Source organism: Xenia sp. Carnegie-2017, unplaced genomic scaffold (assembly GCF_021976095.1).
Source record: "Xenia sp. Carnegie-2017 unplaced genomic scaffold, XeniaSp_v1 HiC_scaffold_6, whole genome shotgun sequence".
Taxonomy (NCBI): Eukaryota; Metazoa; Cnidaria; class Anthozoa; order Malacalcyonacea; family Xeniidae; genus Xenia; species Xenia sp. Carnegie-2017.
This window is the reverse complement of record NW_025813526.1, coordinates 19,169,645-19,191,125: the sequence shown is the minus strand read 5'-3', so window position 1 is coordinate 19,191,125 and position 21,481 is coordinate 19,169,645. Positions and strand designations below refer to the sequence as shown.

The following is a 21,481-nucleotide window of genomic DNA, read 5'->3' as shown; positions in this document are numbered from 1 at the left end:
TGTTAGAAGGATGGAGGCATTTGAGATGTGGTTTTAGAAAATGATGGATTGCATAGACTTATGCAAACCTAATGTCAACCTTCTTTTATTTCATTTATAAATTGATATTTGATAAAAGGAAATGAAACATTCATGGTAATGCTTGATCAAGTAAGTAATCCAAGGAAGAGTTGAAGATAAAACATCTAAGAAAAGCAAAAGGATTGAAAAGATAAATTACTATAAAGGTTTGTTAAAATGAAAAGCAATGCAGATAACAGGAAAACCTAGCAAACTTTATACGAAGAAACACTTGTTGATAGACAAAACACTAGACATTATTGACTTGATAATTGTACTTGATGTGAAATCGTTGCTTTATTATGAAAGGTGAATACCTGTGGGGTGATTATGAGTCATCCTCCCACTTTCAACAGCAATTTCAATTAACATTTCAATTTGATCTTCACAAGGAAACATCAAACCTATACACATGGATCTCATAGCTGCACCACATCCGCCACCTAGTTCATTAAATGGTATAATGTAACCTTTTTCCTCAAGAGGTCGTAACATGTACTAAAAAACAGTGTATTGGGAATCGAACCCAAAGACTAAATTTTCCGCTTTTTGAAGATACCCCACAGTTGGGCTGTTTTTTTTTAATGGAAAGTTCAGATGATTTTGGCTATTGAACATATTTGAATATTTTATATTTCCAAAATTTGATCTTTGTAGAATTTTTGAAGCTCAAATTTGGTAAGTTATTGCTTGATCGTAATAGACAAAAACAGGTCAAGAGCTTTGTCGTTCAATTACACTTCACAATTTAAAGTTACAAACAATAAACAATAATCAGCTTTTTTATTATGCCGGTTTAGCATTAAAATGCTTAAATATCCAACTTTACGCCCCAAATACATGCAAGTTTAACTTTCACATTTACAATAAGTGTTAAGTAAATAAATATAAAAAATGATTAAACTGAAATCACCCAAACTGTTCTAAAATGCAGAATTTCTTTAACATGTCGCTGTTTTTTTAACGAAAGTGAAGATGGCCGTAAATTTTAGCTGATAGACCCTAGGTTCGCTTAGCTAAGCATCCATAGCCTTCAAATTGCATTTATTTTTGTTCCATGGTTGTATATGACAAGTAGTACAAGTTTAGTCCCACACCAAGTCACTGTTTTTTTTTGATGACTTAACCGAAATAAAATATCCCTAATGGAAAAACCTGAACGGTATAAACCAAAACCGAACACAACGGCACGAGAATTTGGAGAATACTGAAGAGGAAAAAACCATTAGGGATTTCAGCCGAAGTTCCGCGCCCCGGGGGACTGTCAGAAGAAAAAATCTTTACTTACCTTTGCAACGATGCAAATACCAAAGCAATGAAAAAACCGTCAATTTCTCAAAATACACCTTCAAGTCCAAAAATCTTTCAAGTATTTTAGTTATGGATATAATTCGCCATTTTTAACGTACATACAACTTACGTACAAACCGCCACATTTTAGTTTTACCGCACGTAAACCGATCAGCGAACTCGACAATTTTCTACTTTGGACGAGAAAATTGTGTAATTTGGATGTGAATTTCTTTTAACGTGCGTTTTTCTTATCTAATCCACATCCGAATCAGTCGCACCTAGCGCCACCTTAGCATTCCCTATTTTGCACTGTTTCATTCAGTGCTTTGCGCGCCAGTGCCACTAACGCTTAAAGTTGGAGCAAGCGCTTGCTGCATGACATGGATTAGATAAATGTACTTCAAAATATTTTAAGCAGACAGACGAAATTTAATATTTTTTGAAACAATTTAGAACACTTGAAGAAGCACACGTTAAGTTTGGTTACCGAGGGACCGTGGATGGTTTAACCAAACAACCGGCAGCGCTTGATTTAAGTTATGTTTTAGTTTGACAATTATCACATAGATGACTACATAGCAACGCGAATGGTGAACATGGAAACCATCGTGTAACTATTTTGTATCATATGTGACAACGTCTGCGGTTTGTCTTCATGGTAACCATCAAAGAAAACAAACAATGTGCTTTTATTAAAACTATGTTTCGTGTTAGTTTGGTTAATATGAAGCCATTCCGCATACTTAGACCTGGTGTACTAAACATTTTTTTATGCCTGTTTTTGCTGTGGCTTGCCGCATCGAAATTCCGAGGAATGAAGTTTTCTTAATAAGAAAACAACATATCCATTTTTACATTTACAGTAATTGCCACGCCGCTCCTAAACTGTAAATGTCTTGACAAACTGAAGACTATTTGAGTTTCAATTTGTCAATTTGAAAATGAATGACAAGATTAAAGTTTTCTTCGAACGATTTTGAAAAATTTAGTCATTTTTTCTTGATAGTGGAGTTCGTCCTTTATATTTATAAAGGTTCTAACTCCATTCTCATTATCTAAGCGTAGCAACTACTCGCTGCAACTACATCGCATGCCTAAGCTATCTAAACTTCCTACCTGCGCATGGCACCGGAATTCCGCCCTGAAAAGGAATGCCCCTTGAAGGAGGTAACCCATCATGCCCTTAACTTAACTTAACCTAGTGCATGTTGCACCTACGGGCGACCTCCAACCGGGGTGGGTTGAACTACTCATGCATTATAGGGGATCCATGCAGAAGTGCCTTAATAGTCAATGTAGAAAGCCGTTCATGAAATTGGCCAACTACAACGACTGCATGCTCTTACCGTACTAGGGGAGAGATATTTTTCTTTCCACCAAAACCACGACAATCCCTTGGTCTTCAATAGGCCTTGCTCGCTTGATCCAGTCTTCAAAGGTCTTCTTACAGATGCTATTTGCATCCTCTACGCTAAGGTACCATTTGTACCCACTAAACCCAAGTTGAAGTTGCCTTCCTTGGGCCAAACTTCACTTGCATTTCCGATTCTAAGCTATGGTCCTTCCTATCCTTCTGCGAGGCAACAACCGCTGCGATCATGCGTAGCTCCTTAAAGCAGTATATTCACACAGAGGTTTTTCGAAGGTAAATTATATAGAACATCACAATTATTGCATGCCAGTCACAGACTTAAAATAGTTCATACAAATTCACGCTTACTAAGACACAAATTTTAAAAAGAATTAAAGCAGCACCGATAAACACTATTGGATTATTTTAACCAAAAGAACACTTTTATTACCTCTTAATCAAGACTATTTTTGAAAATGCAGATAGAAATTTCTTTAAATATATATCTCGCCAATTATCTACCAGGATAAAGGAACATACTCACACAGACAAAAACTCCACTATCTACAAACATCTTCAAGCCTCTCCTTCATGTAAAAACAAATTCTCACCTTCCTGTTTTAAAATCATCGACACTGATCAATCCACTTTCTCACTCAAAATCAAGGAAGCTCTACACATTAATAAAACTAATCCCGATTTAAATATCCAAGTTCACCACTACAACACTATATTTACTTTATAATAATACTTTTGTTATAAATTCTTAATACTTATTTTTAGAACTTACGTTATAGTTATTAATACTTAATACTCATTGTAATTAATTTACTCATATCATATTATGTATCATATTACTTAACACTAATCATTCTGCACTGAAGATGGCATTCTGATAATGTCGAAACATGTTTGCTCTCAAAAAAATCGTCGTTTTTCTCAAGTGTTTTTTAAAATTGCTGCTAATTAGAAATTATTAAATATATATATTTGCATTCCTGCATTAAAAAAATAGCCTTACAGTGGAATATACTGAACACCAGGATTGGTTGTGGCTATTGCCCGAATTATATTAGAAATTTGACCTGTTAACAGGCCTAACTAAATAAAAGGTTTATTATTATTACACTTACGGTTTTCGACGAATCCTTGGCAGTTCAACGACAGACTACGATGAATGACAAATCTCATGCCAATTGTGAAGATGAAACGATCGGATGTTGAGCAAGGACAGCCACAAAAAAGCCCGAAATAATTTTTTGAAAAATTCAGAACGTTGATGGTGAAACCATCGTATCCAATTTTCAGGCTACCTGACAAACATCACCACTTTTATGTCGACGACGGCAAGCACAGAAACAAGATTGGCCATTTCTTGCAACTGTGCATGTCGTCTACGGCATTAAATCGGAAATATCGACAGCCAGTCGGAATATTAGGATTTTAGGTTTATTTTCATGTTAAAGAAGTTCCATGTTTTATTACAAAATTTTCAATTAAATAATGTTGAAATTTGGGCATTTGATAGCGGCGTGGTTTTCTCCATCATTGCGATTGATTGACCAGTCGTGATGTTAGCAGGAAAACTCCCAGGAAAATGTTTTAGAAAAGGTCATAATATTGACTTTTCCATGGAAACAGGCGTTAGGCTGATGGATGCTTTGCTCCAGAATAGTGTTTAGCGTTTGCATTCTTTGTAGAGATGGTCTTTAGGGCATTAAAAGTCACGAATTTTTCAATTTCATCAAAGTATATTGTCCATTTTTGATCATTTTTCAGAGGTCTTCGTTAAACTACACTGCCAACTTTTGATCATCGTTCAGAGATCTTCATTAAAGTACGTATATTGTCCATTCTTGATCAGAAGGTTTCTACATAGGACAATTGAAGCCAATGTCAGTTCACACTATACTTCCATAAATGAAAAACATTGATAACATACTTACATTGAGCATTTTATTCACTAGTAATGTAGTTCAAGGGAAGAAGAATTTCAACCAAATTACAGAATTGTATTTTGTTCTTATGTTTAGATGAGCGTCGAGGAACTGGTCGACAACAGCCACAATTCTCTTCAACCGCTGTGAACAATAACCACTTTCTTTAATTGTGGAGTCTACGATCATGGTGAATACACCAACATTTGTTTGTTGCTTCTCAATCTCATTTGATGACTAATTGTCGTTTAAGAGAAGAATGTCCATACCTAAAATCAAGCATAGAGGAAACAAAAGTTACTAAGACGGAAACTTTATGAGAAGGCCACACTGCACTTTGCATTAATGAACATCACATGCAGTGTCCCAATTCAATGTTTACTCAATGCAAAAAAACTTGAAACAAGACATTTACCTGAACATTTTTTCAAAGCACTCCAAGAGATATTTCACCGTGGAATAATTTCGACTTCGGCTAACTATTCTTCGTGCAACTACAGACTTTCACGTTCAAATGGCACGTTCTTAGTCTTAGACTATGGCCCAAGTTTTACGAACGTGTTGTATTCTGATTGGTCAGTGACTAGGTGTGTTGTAAACGTGTTGTGTTCTGATGGTCATTTACCAGGTGTGTCGTCAATTATACATTGTGAAATTTAGAATTTGCATGATTCATCACTTAGAAGTAATTAATCCCCATAGAGCGGTAAATGCAATTTAATACAATATAAATAAAAACGTATACTTCAGCTACAGCAAATAGCAAATCCCAAACATTTAAGTCTCTTTGGGGAACAACTACAGCTGAATCATGCAAATTCTGAAGGTCCACTGATGTCAAAAATGATTTGATAAACATCTAGATTGTTATCTCCATCTCATTTTCTTATTGTATTTATTAGCATTAACATTTGATCTCTTTTAATTAGCAAACTTACCTTTAGATTTAGGGACTATTTATATGAGCCCGATAGCCGGGATTCAGGGGATGAACATGTAACATGTAACATGTTCTTACACAAACTTTCGGCAGTTATTTCAGTAAACAGTAAAGATACAAACGATGGGCATAAAAGCAGCTAACATTGGAGGCAACAATTCGCCAAGAGAAACCCGACTTTGTGAAACGAAAATTTCCGCAATGCCATTCTGTAACGGTCGTTATTTCGTTAACGTCTTTTCTGACTTCTTTAACGATTGTTTCAAAGAGCTTAGCTAAAAATAATCATGTATTTAACGTAAAGATCTTTGATAAACCAGCAATTGTCAAACCTCAGGTAAAAAACCCACCATGTACAACAAAAACTTCGGCAATGCCATGTTTCTTCATCAACATCTTTTCTGACTTCTTGAAAGACTTTTCCCGACAGCTTCGAAAAATGAATGAGGAATGAAGTATAAAGTTTGACTGAGAAAGAAGTAGCTGATATTTTAGGGTAAAACTGATATAAATTTTTGTACAAAAAACGCATCACTTCAACGACCATCTTCGTTTTTTCGAGTTTGGAAACGACTTTTTGCAACAGCTTCAAAAAAAGAATCATGTATTCAACAGGTTTAACTTGTTGTGATGTTATAAAAGACTGTGAAAATGGATTTGCAAGGCGGAAAGCGAATTCTTAGTATAAATATAATTGCCCATCATAAAACTTTTAATATGGCCATGGGTATATAATTTTATCAACAATAACGTTTCGTCTTTAGCTGAAGACATCTTCATATTACAATACATACATGTAGGAAGTAGTAAATCCTATTCTTAGAAATTTTGAACAATACTTACAATAACGACTGTATGCTTTACGCTACTTTGAAATAAAAAGGTTATATTACTCACTGTAATACTTGGAAACTTACAAATGAAATATTTTACGTAATACTTACGATAAAGATTGTTTCAGCAAGAAATCTCTTTACACATAGCGCGGGAAAGATCGCCAAAAAGTCACATGACGTATTGATCAAAATTGGTCACGTGTCAAGTGGTATAAACATTCGTCAGCAAGAGCTGGGTGACGCGGGATATGTAAATTAATCAAATCGTGCTGAGATAGCACAACATTTAATAGCATAGTACGTTTCGTGTGATGTATTTAATATACGATTGTTTTCATTTCAAGTTAAATATTATGTTTTAACTTGTTAAAACCCAGTATGATGTACTATTATATAGTAGCAAATACTGACAAATTATATCTGTATATAACACATACAATAAAGAGTCCTTGAAGTTGATGCATCAGGAAATTCTTCTACTTTGTAGACATATTATATTTATATATACTGAACTATACGTATGTTATATATATACAATATAACTTATACAATTTATATGCACTGTTTTTTTCGACAGACATCTTACAAGTTTTACCTTTTAACCATTATGTGTAGGAGGAACAGTTTGTTTTGTCGTTGTCGTTGTTGAAACAGATGATACCGTTGAAGTTTGCCTGTAAAATATTTGCTGAAAGTTTAGAGAAAAATTGATAAACTATTCATGAAATAATAGGTAGTAGCATTTTCATTTTCTTTCTAAAACAAGCCAAAGTTTGAGTTCTTTGTGTTGTATTATTACGAAATAAAAGATTTTTATTGTGTTTGCACGGGCTTGTGCAAAACGAGGAGACCTTTGAGAGAACTCGAGAACAGATCAGTGCAAGCCCAAAACCGAAGGTAGAGTGTTGCACATGCTCAAGAGTTCTCACAAACGTCTCCGAGGTTTGCATAAGCTAGTGCAAACAGGAAAAAATGCTTTTAAAAAAATATCAATAATGCGAAACAGACAAATTTAAAACAAACGTTTTAATTTTTCCTCTAAAATGTATTCATGATTGATTTGCGAATTCTCTTTGATTGATTTGAATTGTTGGGCTCACATCGGTTTGCACAAGCTAATGAAAACACAGCTATAGATCAATCAGCGCATGCGCTTGATTGCTTTTTGTTCTTGTTTTGACTTTCAATTTTTTCTGTCTATTCTTGCCTTACAAACATTAACACTAAAAAATCGTTTAATATTCTGTATATTGAACAATAAATTACACTCAAACATGTTCACGTGCTTACTCACATGAAAAAGATCACGTGTTTACTCATATGAAAAAGATCACGTGTTTACTCACATGAAAAAGATCACGTGTTTACTCACATGAAAAAGATCACGTGTTTACTCACATGAAAAAGATCACGTGTTTACTCACATGAAAAATGGAAAGTATTTGAACAAAGAACTCTTGCAAGGATTTTCACCTAACTCTGGAACAGCACCCAGACTATAATTGATCAATTTTCTCAAGTAATTTTCCAATTGTTTTCGACGTGTTTCCACAAAATTGACGTCACGATTTCCAATAATTTTCTTCACGGGAAACGTGAATTGTGCAACAGGTTTAAACTGCTTGCTTGTCTGTGCATAAAAAGGAAAAGGAAGGGATTGTACATTACGGCAAAACAATATGATTAAAAAAATTAAAGTAATGATGTTTATCAAAAACCTTCTTATGTAGGGCATAAAAATCCGAGTATCGTTTGTAAACATTCCATTCATCGTCTTTGATACGGATATAAACCTGGTGAAGTAAACAATGTTAAATTCTTTATTGACGACAATAACTGGACCACTGAGCAGATGCTATACCTATATATAGGAAGTTTATGTTTGATGATTCTCCGTATAAAACAGTGCTCGATGCCCGAGAGCAGAGCGTAAATATGTTAAGTGGTGTTGAGAAAAAATCACAAAACTACAGATTCATCACGACAAGCCTGTTTCGTGATTAAAGGAAAGTTCCCTGAAGAGTGAGCAATCACGAAACAGGCTTGTCGGGATGAATCTGTAGTTTTGTGATTTTTCTCAACACTAAACATATACATATGAAAAGTGAAATATTTGAGCAGTAAATTTAAACTACGACATGATCTTTTAAATACGATGACCACAAACACTTTTCTCAAGGGTGATGTATTTGAAATGAGGAAAATACCAAATATAGATCATAAATCTTGAAATATAGTCCCTAGTTATCCCTAACCTAGTCCAGATAACCATCAACATCACATCGGAAGAGTTATTTACTTTTTTTAGAGATAAATATATGGAAAAATTTATACCTGATAAGAATGATGAATGTTTGGAGACTTTCCTTGTACAAAAACAGATGGAATCCAAATGTTAATTAAAGGACGAGTATTGACAGACATGAAATTTGGACCAAACTCCGTCAAATATAAACATTCATCTTGATTATTGTCCTGAGGAAGCTAGAACATACGAAGATACGTAGTTTTATTAAGAAATATTTAGAAAATGAAAAGAGTATTTACTGCTTTTCATATTCATACCAAACAGTTCATATTGTACATATCGATCAATATTGTACATCTATTGTACTATAATGAACACACGGGTCTTTACTGAACATACCGGTCCTCTAAGATTGACAAGCTCTTCTTTTTATATTCTTAGCTGATATTCACGAGCGTTCAACATTTTTTCTAGTCTTTCGTTGAGTTCAATAAGTTTGCCATGCATATCAGCGACCTTTAAACATGATAAACAACATTTCATCATAACTTATAGTCCGTGATCTGTGCCTCAAAAATATGCTTTAAAAACGAGTTTCGTTGGACACCTCAAGGAAGGTCGCAAAATTTTCAAAATAGATAGAAAGTCACTTGCTGTTTGATATTCTTTTTATTGTCACTTCTAAAAAGCTGCAGTTTTTTAGTATTTTGCGGTTGAATTTCAAAATTCCTCGCTCCTTCAATTTTGAATGTCGCCATTTTGTTTGGTGCGGAACTCTTTGATCTAACTGCCGTTGTCATGGTGAGGCAAATTTATTAAAGGGCGCCATCTTGAAAGATGGCAAAAAAGCGATATTCTTAATAAAGTCAAAGTGAAATGTAAGTTTTAAATGAAGAATTCTGTCGAAAATTTTGGGAGCAAACCTAAACTGTCAGCTTTGCACTTATGTATCAACATAGGAGAAGCCTGTTTTAGACCTAAATCTTGTCAGTTTTAAGAACTCAAGGTTATATAGAGGAACTACTCCGACCAATAATAATATTTGTTGTTTGTAATAAAGAGTATAAATACTGCTCTGTAAAATAATAAAAATCAGTTCCATCATTAAGTTCACTCGTGGTGGTTACTGAGATATAAAGTATACTAAGAAAGAGATATGGCGAGTAACTCGAACTCAACAAACATGGAAGAAAGGCATTCGTGTTTGATTCGTTTAAAAATCATACATGAAAATACTGCCAATGTTTTGATAATAAATATTGTTGAGTCATGCTCATAAACCACAAAAACATGTTAAGGAAATAGTATGTGCGTAGTTTGGTTTACCAATGTATCCGTTCCCACACGGCTAAGAGCCAAGGAACAGTTATTGACGTTAGTTAAATTTCCTTATGTACCATATATAGCTTAAACAGAGGAACTACTCCGGCCAATAATAATATTTGTTGTTTGTAATAAAGAGTATAAATACTGGTGTGTAAAATAATAAAAATCAGTTACATCATTAAGTTCTCTCGTGGTTGTTACTTGAGATATAAAGTATACTAAGAAAGAGATATGGCGAGTAACTCGAACTCAACAAACATGGAAGAAAGGCATTCGTGTTTGATTCATTGCGAAGATGACGGCGGAACACTGAGGAATTTTACACCAACATCGTTTAAACGGTTCCTGGAATGCAGAAAGCAATGGCTACAACTTGATGGACGACAGAAAGACGTAGCCTTGAAAACCACGAATGTGATTCCTATCGAGGAGTTAGAGGATAACTTGGGAAGTTACGAGCGTTACTTTTACCATTCACGTTGTTATTCGGCATTTACGAATAAAACTTTAATACATCGAGCACAACGACGCTCTGAAAAGAGTGCAAAAACGTCAACCGATACAGAGCCTTCTACGTCTGTACAGCAGGAAGGACCATCTCCAGAAAAGATAATGCTGCGATCAAAATCATTCACTGGTGAAAGAATTAAGGCAAAGAGCCAGCACGTGTTACCTCCAACCTGTGTCATTTGCAAGAAGGAGCATTCATACTACACTGACAGGGTAGGTAAACGTAGCTGTAAATCACGCACGGGTGGCACTAGAGTATGGAGCTGGGGGCAGAAGTTGTTTTTTGCAACTCGACTTTCGAATTTGGATAGGGAATATTTTGTAAAAAAATGCAAAAAACCTCTACTACTTAAATTTCAAATCAGCCAAAACTGAATACATTAAAGCAAGGATTTGTAATAATTTTTTGAAGTTTTCTCTGAAAAAAAGATTTGCATGGAAAACGCATTGTTCCACAAGCCAAGTAACTCAGACCCGCCATCGAGGACCTAAGCCCCTCTGTCGGAGAATTCTTGGTGCCACCACTGCTGTGAATTTAAACCATAATGTGGAATATTTTTTTCATGCTAATTCTGCGTCACTTTTCACACAATTTTTATTAAGATAAGTAAGAAGCGGAAACGGGATCCACTATATACGGCAAGAACGCTAGATGGTGGTCGACTTAGGAAAGCAGCAGAAATTAAGGGTGATGAAAGTATTTTGCTACACATTAGAGGAAAAGACTTGGTTGCTTTAGAAGTGAAGTATCATCACGGATGTTATCAAAAATACACCTCATTCCTCAAACACCATAAAGTTGACCCTGCTGAATGTGAAGAATCCACTCAGAAACCCTTATACAATGAAGGGTTTAATGCTTTTTGAGAACAGTTCGTTAAAGTGCACATAATACAATAAGAAAGTATTTTCTACATGGCAAAGGTTAAAGAAAAGTTTGTTAAATTTGTTGCATGTGTTGAAAATGTAGATGCAACAAATTACAAGACAAGTCGATTAAAGCAACGAACGAAACAACGGTTTCCACAACAAATATTTCAAACCCTAAACAGCGTAACAAAAGTGAGATGGTTTACTCAGGTTGCATTCAACCAAGTTCAATAGTAGAGAATATTCCTTCGCTGATGAAGTGTCAACAGAAACTTCTGATGATGGTGAGGAACCTGAACAGTTCTTGCCAGATGCAGTATACAGGGCAGGCACTACGTTGCATGAAATTTATAATGTTGCATTGGCATTAAGAAAGGAATTTGAATCCACGAATCCAGTATCCTGGTATGATACATGGCCTCCACTAGCTTCTGATATTACTTTGGAGAGCGTGAAAAAAATTAGTGTCACCAATGGTATTTAACTTTATTGCATGGCTGCTTGGCTTTTCTGATGAGCCAGAACGCGCTGGTTATGTTCAAATACAGGAAAAGCAAGCTCTCAAGGTATTTTCTATCTGCCAAGATTTGATATATGTCTTCAGCAGTGGGAAAGTGCAGACTCCAAAATCTTTGTCATTAGCCATGGCAGTTCGACAAATGTCTGGTTGCTCCAGCTTAATTACACTACTTAATGGTCTTGGTCATTGTGTATCTTTACCATCAACGATGGCTTATGAATCAGCTATTGCCCAATTGACGATTAATAGTTTGAATACCATCCCTAAAGATTTTGTAGAGGGAAAGCATATCACCCTTGTGTATGATAATATCGATTTCCAAGAAGATGCTACAAGACAAACACATGTGACAAATGGTATGTCAGTCATATTGCCAGTCGAAATTAGAACAGTTTCAAATTATGCAAAGCTTTTTTATTCTAGAAGCTTTTTGATAATCTGACATGTTCTTCTTTAAAACAGGTATCATCATCCAAAAAGTTGTGCCGGAAACGTTTCCCAAGCTTGCATGCCGTACAAGAGAATGCCAAGTACCAATTAAGAAAAACCAACGTACAGTAGTAGCACCTCTAGTAGCTATTGCACCTTATGGTATTGCTACAAAGAAAACTCCTACATTTGATGGATCTACCCTAGACAAGTCAGTTATGCAGCCTTTGGAGAGCAATGACTTCACTCTCAAATGTCGAAAACTGAACCTTGCGTACTGCATGATAAAATATTTTACTACTGATGAAGACAACCTCTGGCCGGGATGGTCCGGATTCAACACTATACTGCAAAAAGATACCATACCTAATGTGTCAAGAGTTGGTTATCTTCCAATAGTGGATGCCTCCCCAACAGAATACTCAACTCTAAATGAAGTGCTAAAGTCTGCCATAACAATAATTGAAAATTACGTTTGCAACAAGCTGTCCTTGTTTTGATGAAGCAGTTTATGCTAAAATACAACATATTAGGTGGAAAGAACAGCTTTTTTATGACCGATTTGTTGTTAGACTAGGAGAGTTTCATGCCAGCATGAGCTACCTTTCTGCTATATCAAAACTCTTCGAAGATGTTGGTTTGAAGGTAATTGCCTAGATTTTCTTAGAAACTCGCTATTTTCAAGTGAACGAGTATTTTTTAACAATAAAATTTTACATTTTAGAATGTATTTTGCTTAACAGCAAGAGGCCATGTTTGTCTTATTTAACATTGGGTTTCCAAGTCACATTATTGTACTCAATTTCCTTGTAGGATGTGCTCATTGAATCGGGAATTATCAGCGTTGGATCAATAAGAGGTGTCTTGTCCGGAAAGCACTACAACCGATCAATTATGTGTCATAAATTGGTGTATGAAGCCTTGCAACGTCTTCGATTCGATGCATACTTGGATTCAATCGATAATCAGCAAAAAGAGAGTGTTGCAACATCCATTCAAAACGTGGCTGATTGTTTTGCGAACGGCAAGCTCATCGACTGTATCGAAAGTCAGCAAATGGAGCAACTCGTGAGGAACTATGAGCAGTTTGTTGAGAAATCATCCATAAAGTCTAAAACCTTTGCATTCTGGAGCATGTACATAAAAATGACTGGTATGTACTATATACCAGCTTGTCCTTCGTGCAAACCTTACATCATACATTAACGTGCTGCGCAAATGTAAGACATTTTCCTCTAAAATAATTTATGACTTGCATTGGTTTTGATGTTTGGAGACCACACGTTGTACTATGCCGAAAGTTGTTGGCTTCTTTAATAAAAGGCCTTGTGCAGTTTGTTACTCTTACAACATTGTTCATGTAGTAGTACTGTATGTATACAAAAAGACCTGTCATGCAGCATGAGACCCTCACATTTTTTTCATATTTTGCTGCCTCACTTTAATGTTTTTTAACATTTTTAGAAATCCTGCTGCACTTCATTCGGGCAACTCGAGAAGTCGATTGGAACCTTCATTTAGCGTTGTTCAGATGTATGCTGCCATGGTTTTTTATTTGCGATCGTATAAACTATGCCAGATACGGGACTGCTTATTGGCTGGAAATGACAGCATTGGAAAATACACATCCTGGTTGGTATAATCTAATGAAATTTGTGCATCCCAATTAACAGCTACAAATAAAAGAATAGACAGTTCGATTCTAAGATTTTCATTTCGACTGTTTTCTACATTCTAAAGAGATTGTTCCCGATTTATCCACAACTTTCGCAGTCCAACGCCAAGATTGTCACGGATTCTCCGCAGTTTCTTGTGACCAGATGATTGAACAAACCGTAAATCGTGACTCCAAAACCAAGGGAGGCATTATTGGTTTTTCATTAAATCGGTCGGCGGTCCACAGATGGTTGTTAGCCCAATCAGAAAGAGCCGCAATTGCTAACAAATGCAAGAGTATGGATGGTTCTAACATTACTCCAAGGTAGATTAGCAGTTTCTCTAACTATACACGAATTGTCATGAATTGTATCGCACGGTATTTTTACAGGAGCCGCAAAGATCTTGACAGAACTAAGTGTGCACTTAATGAAAAATTAGTGAAGAATGTAATGTCTGCAGTGTTGAGCATGAACAATCCGTTTGATGTTGAGGAAGAAAATTTGGTTGGTTTGGCAAGTGGCTTGGTGGTGGAAGATGAGATTGCAGATAAACTCCTGGGGCAGAAAAATAGGGAGGAGCAGTTTATTAAATTTGCACGAGATAATCTTTTGAGTACAAAACCGGACATTTTGCAAAGTTCACCCGTAACAAGATTTCAGATCTTTGTGCCAGAAACGGTCAATTGTGTCAACCAGCAAAGGGAAAGAAATCAATTTAAAAATGAACAGAGACCTATTCGCTCGGCTATTGATGATAGCTAAGACCCGTGAAATTGACATTGCAAATGTTTTGTCGTACAGTCTTGGCACGTACCCGCTTTCCTTGGCAACCACTTCTGGAAGTCTTGTTAAAACAACCAAATCCAAGTTATTTGAAATTTTTGAAGGTACAAATAACGTTTCTCTTTGTTAGCTTTATTAGTGTTGGACTTCGGTAGGTTTCGTTATTATCTCGATAGGTAGGATTTACAAAGAATCCCCAGAATCCAATACACCTCAAATTGGGTTCTTATTCATGCAGGAATTTCTTACTATGTTTACTGTATAGGTGACCACCTCACGTGCAAGTTTAATGGAGAACACTGTGATAACAATGCACTCATTGTCGATGCCATGGCTCTTATCCAAACAATGAAGAGCAAATGGAAAACGTTTGGAGAATTCTGCGATGCTATTTTTAATAACGTATTAAAGTTGGCCAAAGACTGGAAGGCAACAAGAGTTGACTTTGTTGCGGATAGATACCTTCCCACAAGTATCAAGGAATCGGAAAGGAACAGAAGATCCGAAAACACTGGAATTCAGAAAATTCGTGTATTCGACAAAAACCAACATGTTCCAAAGCAGTGGAAAAAGTTTCTTGCTCTGGGCGAAAACAAAGAGTCTTTGATCCAGTTTCTTTGTGAACACTGGGGCAATTACGTATCATCTTGTCTCGGACATCTGTCATCGTTGTATGTAACGTCGAAGGATAAATGCTATTGCATTACTCGAGCTAGATCAGATGAGGATAAAGTGGAATGCAATGAAATGTATGAATTGGAGTGTAATCACGAGGAAGCTGACACTCGGCTCTTACTACATGCAAATCATGCTAAAGAAACCAACGAAAGAATCATAATCAAAAGCCAAGATACAGACGTTTTTGTGTTGTCGATCGCCATGCAACGAATTATTAACAAAGAAATATGCTTCATGACTGGAACAGGAAATAACTTCCGCTTGATTTCTATACAAACTATTGTAGAAGAAAGTGATGAAAATCTTAGTCAAAGCTTGCTAGGTTTCCATGCCTTTACTGGTAATTCTATAACACCAATGCTGCCATTAGTTTTCTTTTGTTACGATGATAATAAGTGAAAGAATAGTATACTGTAATCAATATTTTCAAAATTTTCTTTTAAGGATGTGACACCACCAGTTCTTTTATGGAAAGGGCAAAAAGACAGCGTGGAACATTCTTCTACGTAACCACAAATATTTGAACTCATTTAGTTCCTTAGGAAGTGCATTTCCCCCGTCAGAAGAACTTGTGTTTCAACTAAATAGATTTGTTTGTTTATTGTACGGTGACAAGGATTCTGAGGACGTCAACAAATGTCGGCTCTCATTGTTCAAGGCAGGAAAATGTTCAGATGAGCAACTACCACCAACTTGTGACAGTTTGCTGCAACATATTCGTCGGTCAAACTACCAAGCGGCGATTTGGCGTTCCTGTTTACAACCTCAAATGGATATTCCTCCTCCGGATGAAAATGGGTGGAAAACAATTGACGGGAAACTGCAAATCGTATGGATGACCATTCCCCCAGCGCCGGATTCCCTACTTGATAATGTTAATTGTGGATGTAAGACTGGCTGCAACTCACAACGTTGCTCATGTAATAAAGCAGGAGTGAAGTGCACAGATGTATGCTCTTGTACTGCATGCACGAATGTCGATATTGATGACAACGATGTTGAGGAAGAGGAGTTTTTAGACGATGACATGGACGACGAATTCGAGGCAGACCTTTAGAAAAGCGCGCTTGTCACCGCCCTTGAATGACGACTAGCGTTGCGTTTAATCTGTGCGCAGCTTCAGACTACTCTGTCGACTGTATCGAGGGTAGCATATGAAATAATACCAGAAGCTCACCAACTGAAGAATGAATTTCTTTTTTTTCTGTTTTTTTTAACAATGCAATAAAATTTTCCAGTAATGAAAAGCATATGAAATAGCTAAAATGTCTACAAGTCTAAAAATTGGAAGAAAATCGTCCCTATCCTTACTCGCTAGCAGTCGCAACTGCGTGACAATGCACCTTTAGAAAAAGGGCGCCTTGTCTTGCACAATACTCTTACAACTTTCAAAATATCATCTTAACGAAAATTTCTTAAATCTAACCTAATGCACGTGTCAAATCGTTATTTTTTTTAAGAATCTTACTCAGGTTGTCAATTTAACCGAGTGGAATAGCTCTGTTATAGGTCTGGCACGAGCACACAAAATATAAATTACATGAAGTTTCTTGGGAATAATGGCGGATTTCGGAATTGTAATGAGCTACAAATTTTAAAATTTCAATGTGATGTAGCAAAAAAACTGCAGCTTTTTGGAGATGACAATAAGTAAAATTGTATTAAGCATGTAAAAGTCGTTCTGTCTTGAAATTTTCACGACCTTCCTTGAGGTGTCCAACAGGAATGAAAGAAAATCGGTCACAGATTACGGACTATTACGCCATGAGGCCATCACCATGAAATTCCCCGGGGATGAACAAGAAACGCGAAATCAGTCAGAGTGGCGAGTGTTTTTTAAACATATATCAAGATTTCATTTCAGTAATTGATCCTCAGTTTTCATAAGTCAAAATATTTTCTTGTATTAGATATTTCTTAAAGTCAGCGTGTTCATCGTATAAAAGAGTTTTCTATCAAATAAATTTCGGCTTATCTTCATGCAAAATATGATACCTGAAAACCTTTTAAGACAAATGTTTCGTTTTGTAAAAGTTTTATGGTTTAATGGAAATCTTACTTGGATCAACTTCCGCTCAAAATCTTTTTTTTCTTCCTTTCTACAAGAAAAAGAAACGAAATTCAACGCCTTTGATTCACATTTGCTACAAATTTACTGTAAATACCTCACTTCGTCGACGTCAGATTCCGGAGAAAGAATGATAGAAGAAAGTCTTTCATTTTCTGGAGCTACACAAAAGATTATCGAATATCTTAGACTTCTACATCTATTTTAAAGATAAACTATCCGTCCAGTAAACCTTCTTCCATAATGTCATTTCTTTTCAACGATTGAACAGCACCCACGTATTTCTTTAGTTGGTGTTTGAGCAAATCATTTTCACTAAAGAGCAAAAACGAACAGGTCAACAGACATCTTTGATTAACTGTAATGCAGAGTTCTCAATGTCCTAACCTTTTTAAGCCGTTAAGAGCGACGCAATTTTCTTCATTTTTCGACGACATATCTCTTTTTAAATCTTCTAATTGAAGACGAAGAGCAGCTGACTTCATCATCTCTTTTTCCAAATGTTGTTGTAATGATCTACAGGAAAGATGATCAGGGCAAAATAGTGTATATTCGAGTGGAATGTTAATATTAAACGAAGGACGATAATACAACCTGTTACGTTCTTCAACTTCATCTTTTCTTAACATCATCGATACAATCGCCTGTTTTAATTCCTCTTTAACAATAAAAAACCACGTATTTATTGATATTCATGAAATTATAATTATTCACACATACAAATATTCAGTTCACATGATGAAATTTGACGGATGTCTACAAACAAGCAAAGCAACTATGATACAAACAGTAAAATCCAATTACACTAAACTTTTCTATATTTAAAACTAACTCTACCTGCTAATAGGCCATTTATAGTTTGAGAACCTGAGGCAAAAGTGCCTCTCCCGTTCCGAAAACATTTTTTCAAAAGATATAAGAAATAAAAACATTTAAATACATGAAGAGAAAAAACTCACAAACCTGAAGTCATTTCTTTGCCTGATGGATATTCCTTTGATGGCTAAAGAACGAAAACATACCAAATATAACGAACTAAATATAACAAAGATATTTACAAATGGCTTTCTACCCTCCCCTCCCCCCCATAAAAAATATAAAAGCATTTCATAATTAACTAACATTCATACAACCATCACCCATGGTTCTGACCAATGACAATCCTGAGTAATCATTAATTTCTATGCTACCATCACGTGTGGCACATATCGCTGCAACAGTTGCTCCAATTGCTAAACTTGCATCATTCTCGACGTCTTCATCAGTGTAAATACTGAAAACAACATAAATTACCACCTCAGTTAAAATGGTGAACTCGTTAGACATTCTTCTCGATAAAATAATGAAGTATCTTCTAACCTTGAAACGGGAGAATCATTTATTGAATGAACTAAATGTCGCGACGTCTCTGGTGCAACAGTAAATCGCTCATTTTCACCTGACATAGCTAGACCCCTAACTCCTTTATCGTCATCGGGGCAAACTACGGGAATTAGAGATATACCGCTGTTCATATCAACAAGAGGCTCACACACTTCTTCCTCCGACAAGAGCGAGGAGTCAGTGTAACGCCCTGATTGCAAAGATGTTGTCAAAGAATGATTTTTTTTTCAAATCACTCGCAGTTTTAAACTCGTTTTTAAGATGCAGAACTTCCTGGCTTTTCTTTGTTAATCGAGCCACTTGTTCATCTGTTTCATTCTTCTTGTTCTCAACGTTGGATTTCGCCATTGTGGAAGAAAGAGTTGAATTCTCAGAAATCGAACAATAAGCCAACTGAGAGTTCTTTGGCATTTCAAGAAAATCGTGAGGCCTTTTAGTGGAAGCATGGTTACCACGAGCATGTACCTGAGAATCAGTATTACGTTGTAATATGTCGTATGCCGCTCGGGTAAAGCTCGTGGCACTATCGTCAGCAGTCGTTGTCGTGGAAGAACTACCATGAGAACTGACAGTAGAAGTTCCTTCTTCCGTCTCTTTGAATTCAACATTTTCAATTTGAGCAATGTTTGCTTTCTTTTTTTTACGTTTTTTTCTTTTCTTTTCCTGAAACACAAAAGAAAGATAAAAGTTAAAAATTAATGAAGACGCGTGGGGATAAATGACTACGCATTGTTCAAGTATGATAAAGAATAAATGAGGACGCGCGGTTAAGGGATGATAAGGGATGAATAAATAACAGGTATAGTTTAGGAATAAATGAAGACATGTAATTATGGGATAATAAAGGTTAAGGAGAACACATGGTTGGGGGATTACAAGGAATAAATGACATGTGTGGTTAAGGAATGATAAGATTAGTGATATATGAGATGAATGGTAGGGATAATTAGGGATAAAAGGGATATTTTTGATCAGGGGAGAAAAATGAAATTCCGATCAAATCTTTATTTTCTTAAAATGTTGTATTTAACAAACTTCACCAGGAGCTCCTAACGTCGCATACATTGGTGATGGTACAGCCCATATTGATGTTGGACGAGAAACTGCTTGGCTGATATTTCCTGGAATCTAAAAATTAAATTAAATTCAAGTAGTTAAAGAAAAGTACATTTATAGCTTCCACTTTTTTACTATCCATTTCTATTTGCAAAGACTAATTTTTAAACAATATCAATAGCATTCCAGTATACCTGTACAGTAATAGAGTTAAACTCAGCTTTGTCAATGTCAATTGCAAAAAGAATTGAACTTAAGCCTTAAAGAAGAAACACGGAATGATAAAAAATCCATTATAGAAATATAAACAAGTTTATTCTTACCAGCAGCCATCATTGGTAACATACTAGATTGTTCATCATCCAATAACAATGCATCCTGCTCATAATACTGACTGAAATTAAATCAATTACACATCGTATAATTATTCTGACATAAACAGCTTACTGTTAAAAGAAAACTCCATTACTATATCGCATTATACATTGGTTATGATAATCATATAGCTTATCAAGCCAAGATTGATCTTTCTTTCTTAAATGTTACTTAAATCAAACTTACAAAAGCAATTGTTTATGCCCAATGAAGCTATGAAGATATTTCTCCAGTGATTGCTCGTTTAAGCTAGACCAAAGTCATGCTTGATCTAGTTTATCACGTTGATTATTCCTCTAAAAATAAAAAATTTATGTTAATGTTGTTCATATGAAAAGGAGTAATTTAGATGAACAAATTTACAAATATAATAAAGAAGTGATTTTATTTTGAGACTTAAATGTATGTAAAACTTTTCTATTGTACCTGATTGAATTTGTTCCTATTGCGCATGTAAACAGGCTTTTGTGGTCGACTTGTGTCAACAAGATGGAAAGTTGATTCATCTTCTTCGTGATAATATGCATATTGATTACCACCACCAAATTGATTTAAGTATTTATCTATGGAAGTAAAACAATATGATTAAATTGCATGAAAATAGTGAAGTCTGGACAGATTACAAATTTTGGTATCGACGATCTTGATAGGCTGTGCTTGACCAATCAGAGCCCAACATAAAATGAAAACACCTATATTCATACAGTCAATACAAAAAATAATATTTCATCCTCTTAAAAGTGTAGAGTTGTTTTTAATGATGACTACATAACAATGTTTTACAATAATAGCTAGTAAAATATGATTATAAATTTCACCAGGTGACACAAAAATACAAGAACAACTAAAGGTCAGAGTTGAAGACATTGATGGCAAGGAATTTCTTATAAAATATAAAATATTTTACCTTGCCAAGTTTATCTCCTTTAGAGAATGGTTGATAAGGTATTCCTTTAAATGCATCTGAAACAGAGGTAGGACCCCAGCCGTTTGGGTTATCTTCAATGACAGGAGGAATAAAATGAATTCGTTCAAACGCCATATTGAATATTGACTAGTTTGCATGTTTCCATCAGTCAAAGGTAGAAACGTCATCATTGTTTGTGACCGACGACCATACCGACGACCCGACGACAATTAATACCAATTTTTCGGAAATC

At 35.5% G+C, this 21,481-nt stretch overlaps 2 protein-coding genes, 1 long non-coding RNA gene and 1 pseudogene across 3 annotated transcripts in view; 1 reads left to right on the top strand and 3 right to left on the bottom strand.

The window, feature by feature from the left end:
• The window catches only part of LOC124456688 (protein ADP-ribosylarginine hydrolase-like), a 32,771-nt gene that overhangs the window by 798 nt on the left and 10,492 nt on the right, over positions 1 to 21,481 (bottom strand). The gene's annotated exons all lie outside the window — the stretch shown is intronic.
• LOC124456683 lies at positions 6,716 to 19,540 on the bottom strand (annotated as a pseudogene).
• On the top strand, positions 12,829 to 14,400 carry LOC124456697. Its single transcript, XM_047007071.1, has 4 exons — positions 12,829 to 12,965; positions 13,134 to 13,473; positions 13,785 to 13,952; positions 14,061 to 14,400. The coding sequence occupies exons 1-4, from the start codon at positions 12,915 to 12,917 to the stop codon at positions 14,303 to 14,305; spliced, it is 804 nt and encodes a 267-aa protein (XP_046863027.1). The 5' UTR covers positions 12,829 to 12,914; the 3' UTR covers positions 14,306 to 14,400.
• Positions 19,953 to 21,407, bottom strand: LOC124456718. Its single transcript, XR_006952401.1, has 6 exons — positions 21,229 to 21,407; positions 20,748 to 20,884; positions 20,508 to 20,617; positions 20,270 to 20,340; positions 20,141 to 20,205; positions 19,953 to 20,018 (listed from the first exon to the last, which is right to left on the bottom strand). It is a non-coding gene; the product is annotated as an uncharacterized LOC124456718 (long non-coding RNA).

Bases quoted from the DNA above. Each gene is read 5' to 3' on its own strand.
- LOC124456697 (XM_047007071.1), top strand. From the start codon at position 12,915: ATGAGCTACCTTTCTGCTATATCAAAACTCTTCGAAGATGTTGGTTTG. The intron at 13,474-13,784 runs GTATGTACTATA...TAACATTTTTAG, and splicing joins CATGTACATAAAAATGACTG to AAATCCTGCTGCACTTCATT. The intron at 13,953-14,060 runs GTTGGTATAATC...TACATTCTAAAG, and splicing joins ATTGGAAAATACACATCCTG to AGATTGTTCCCGATTTATCC.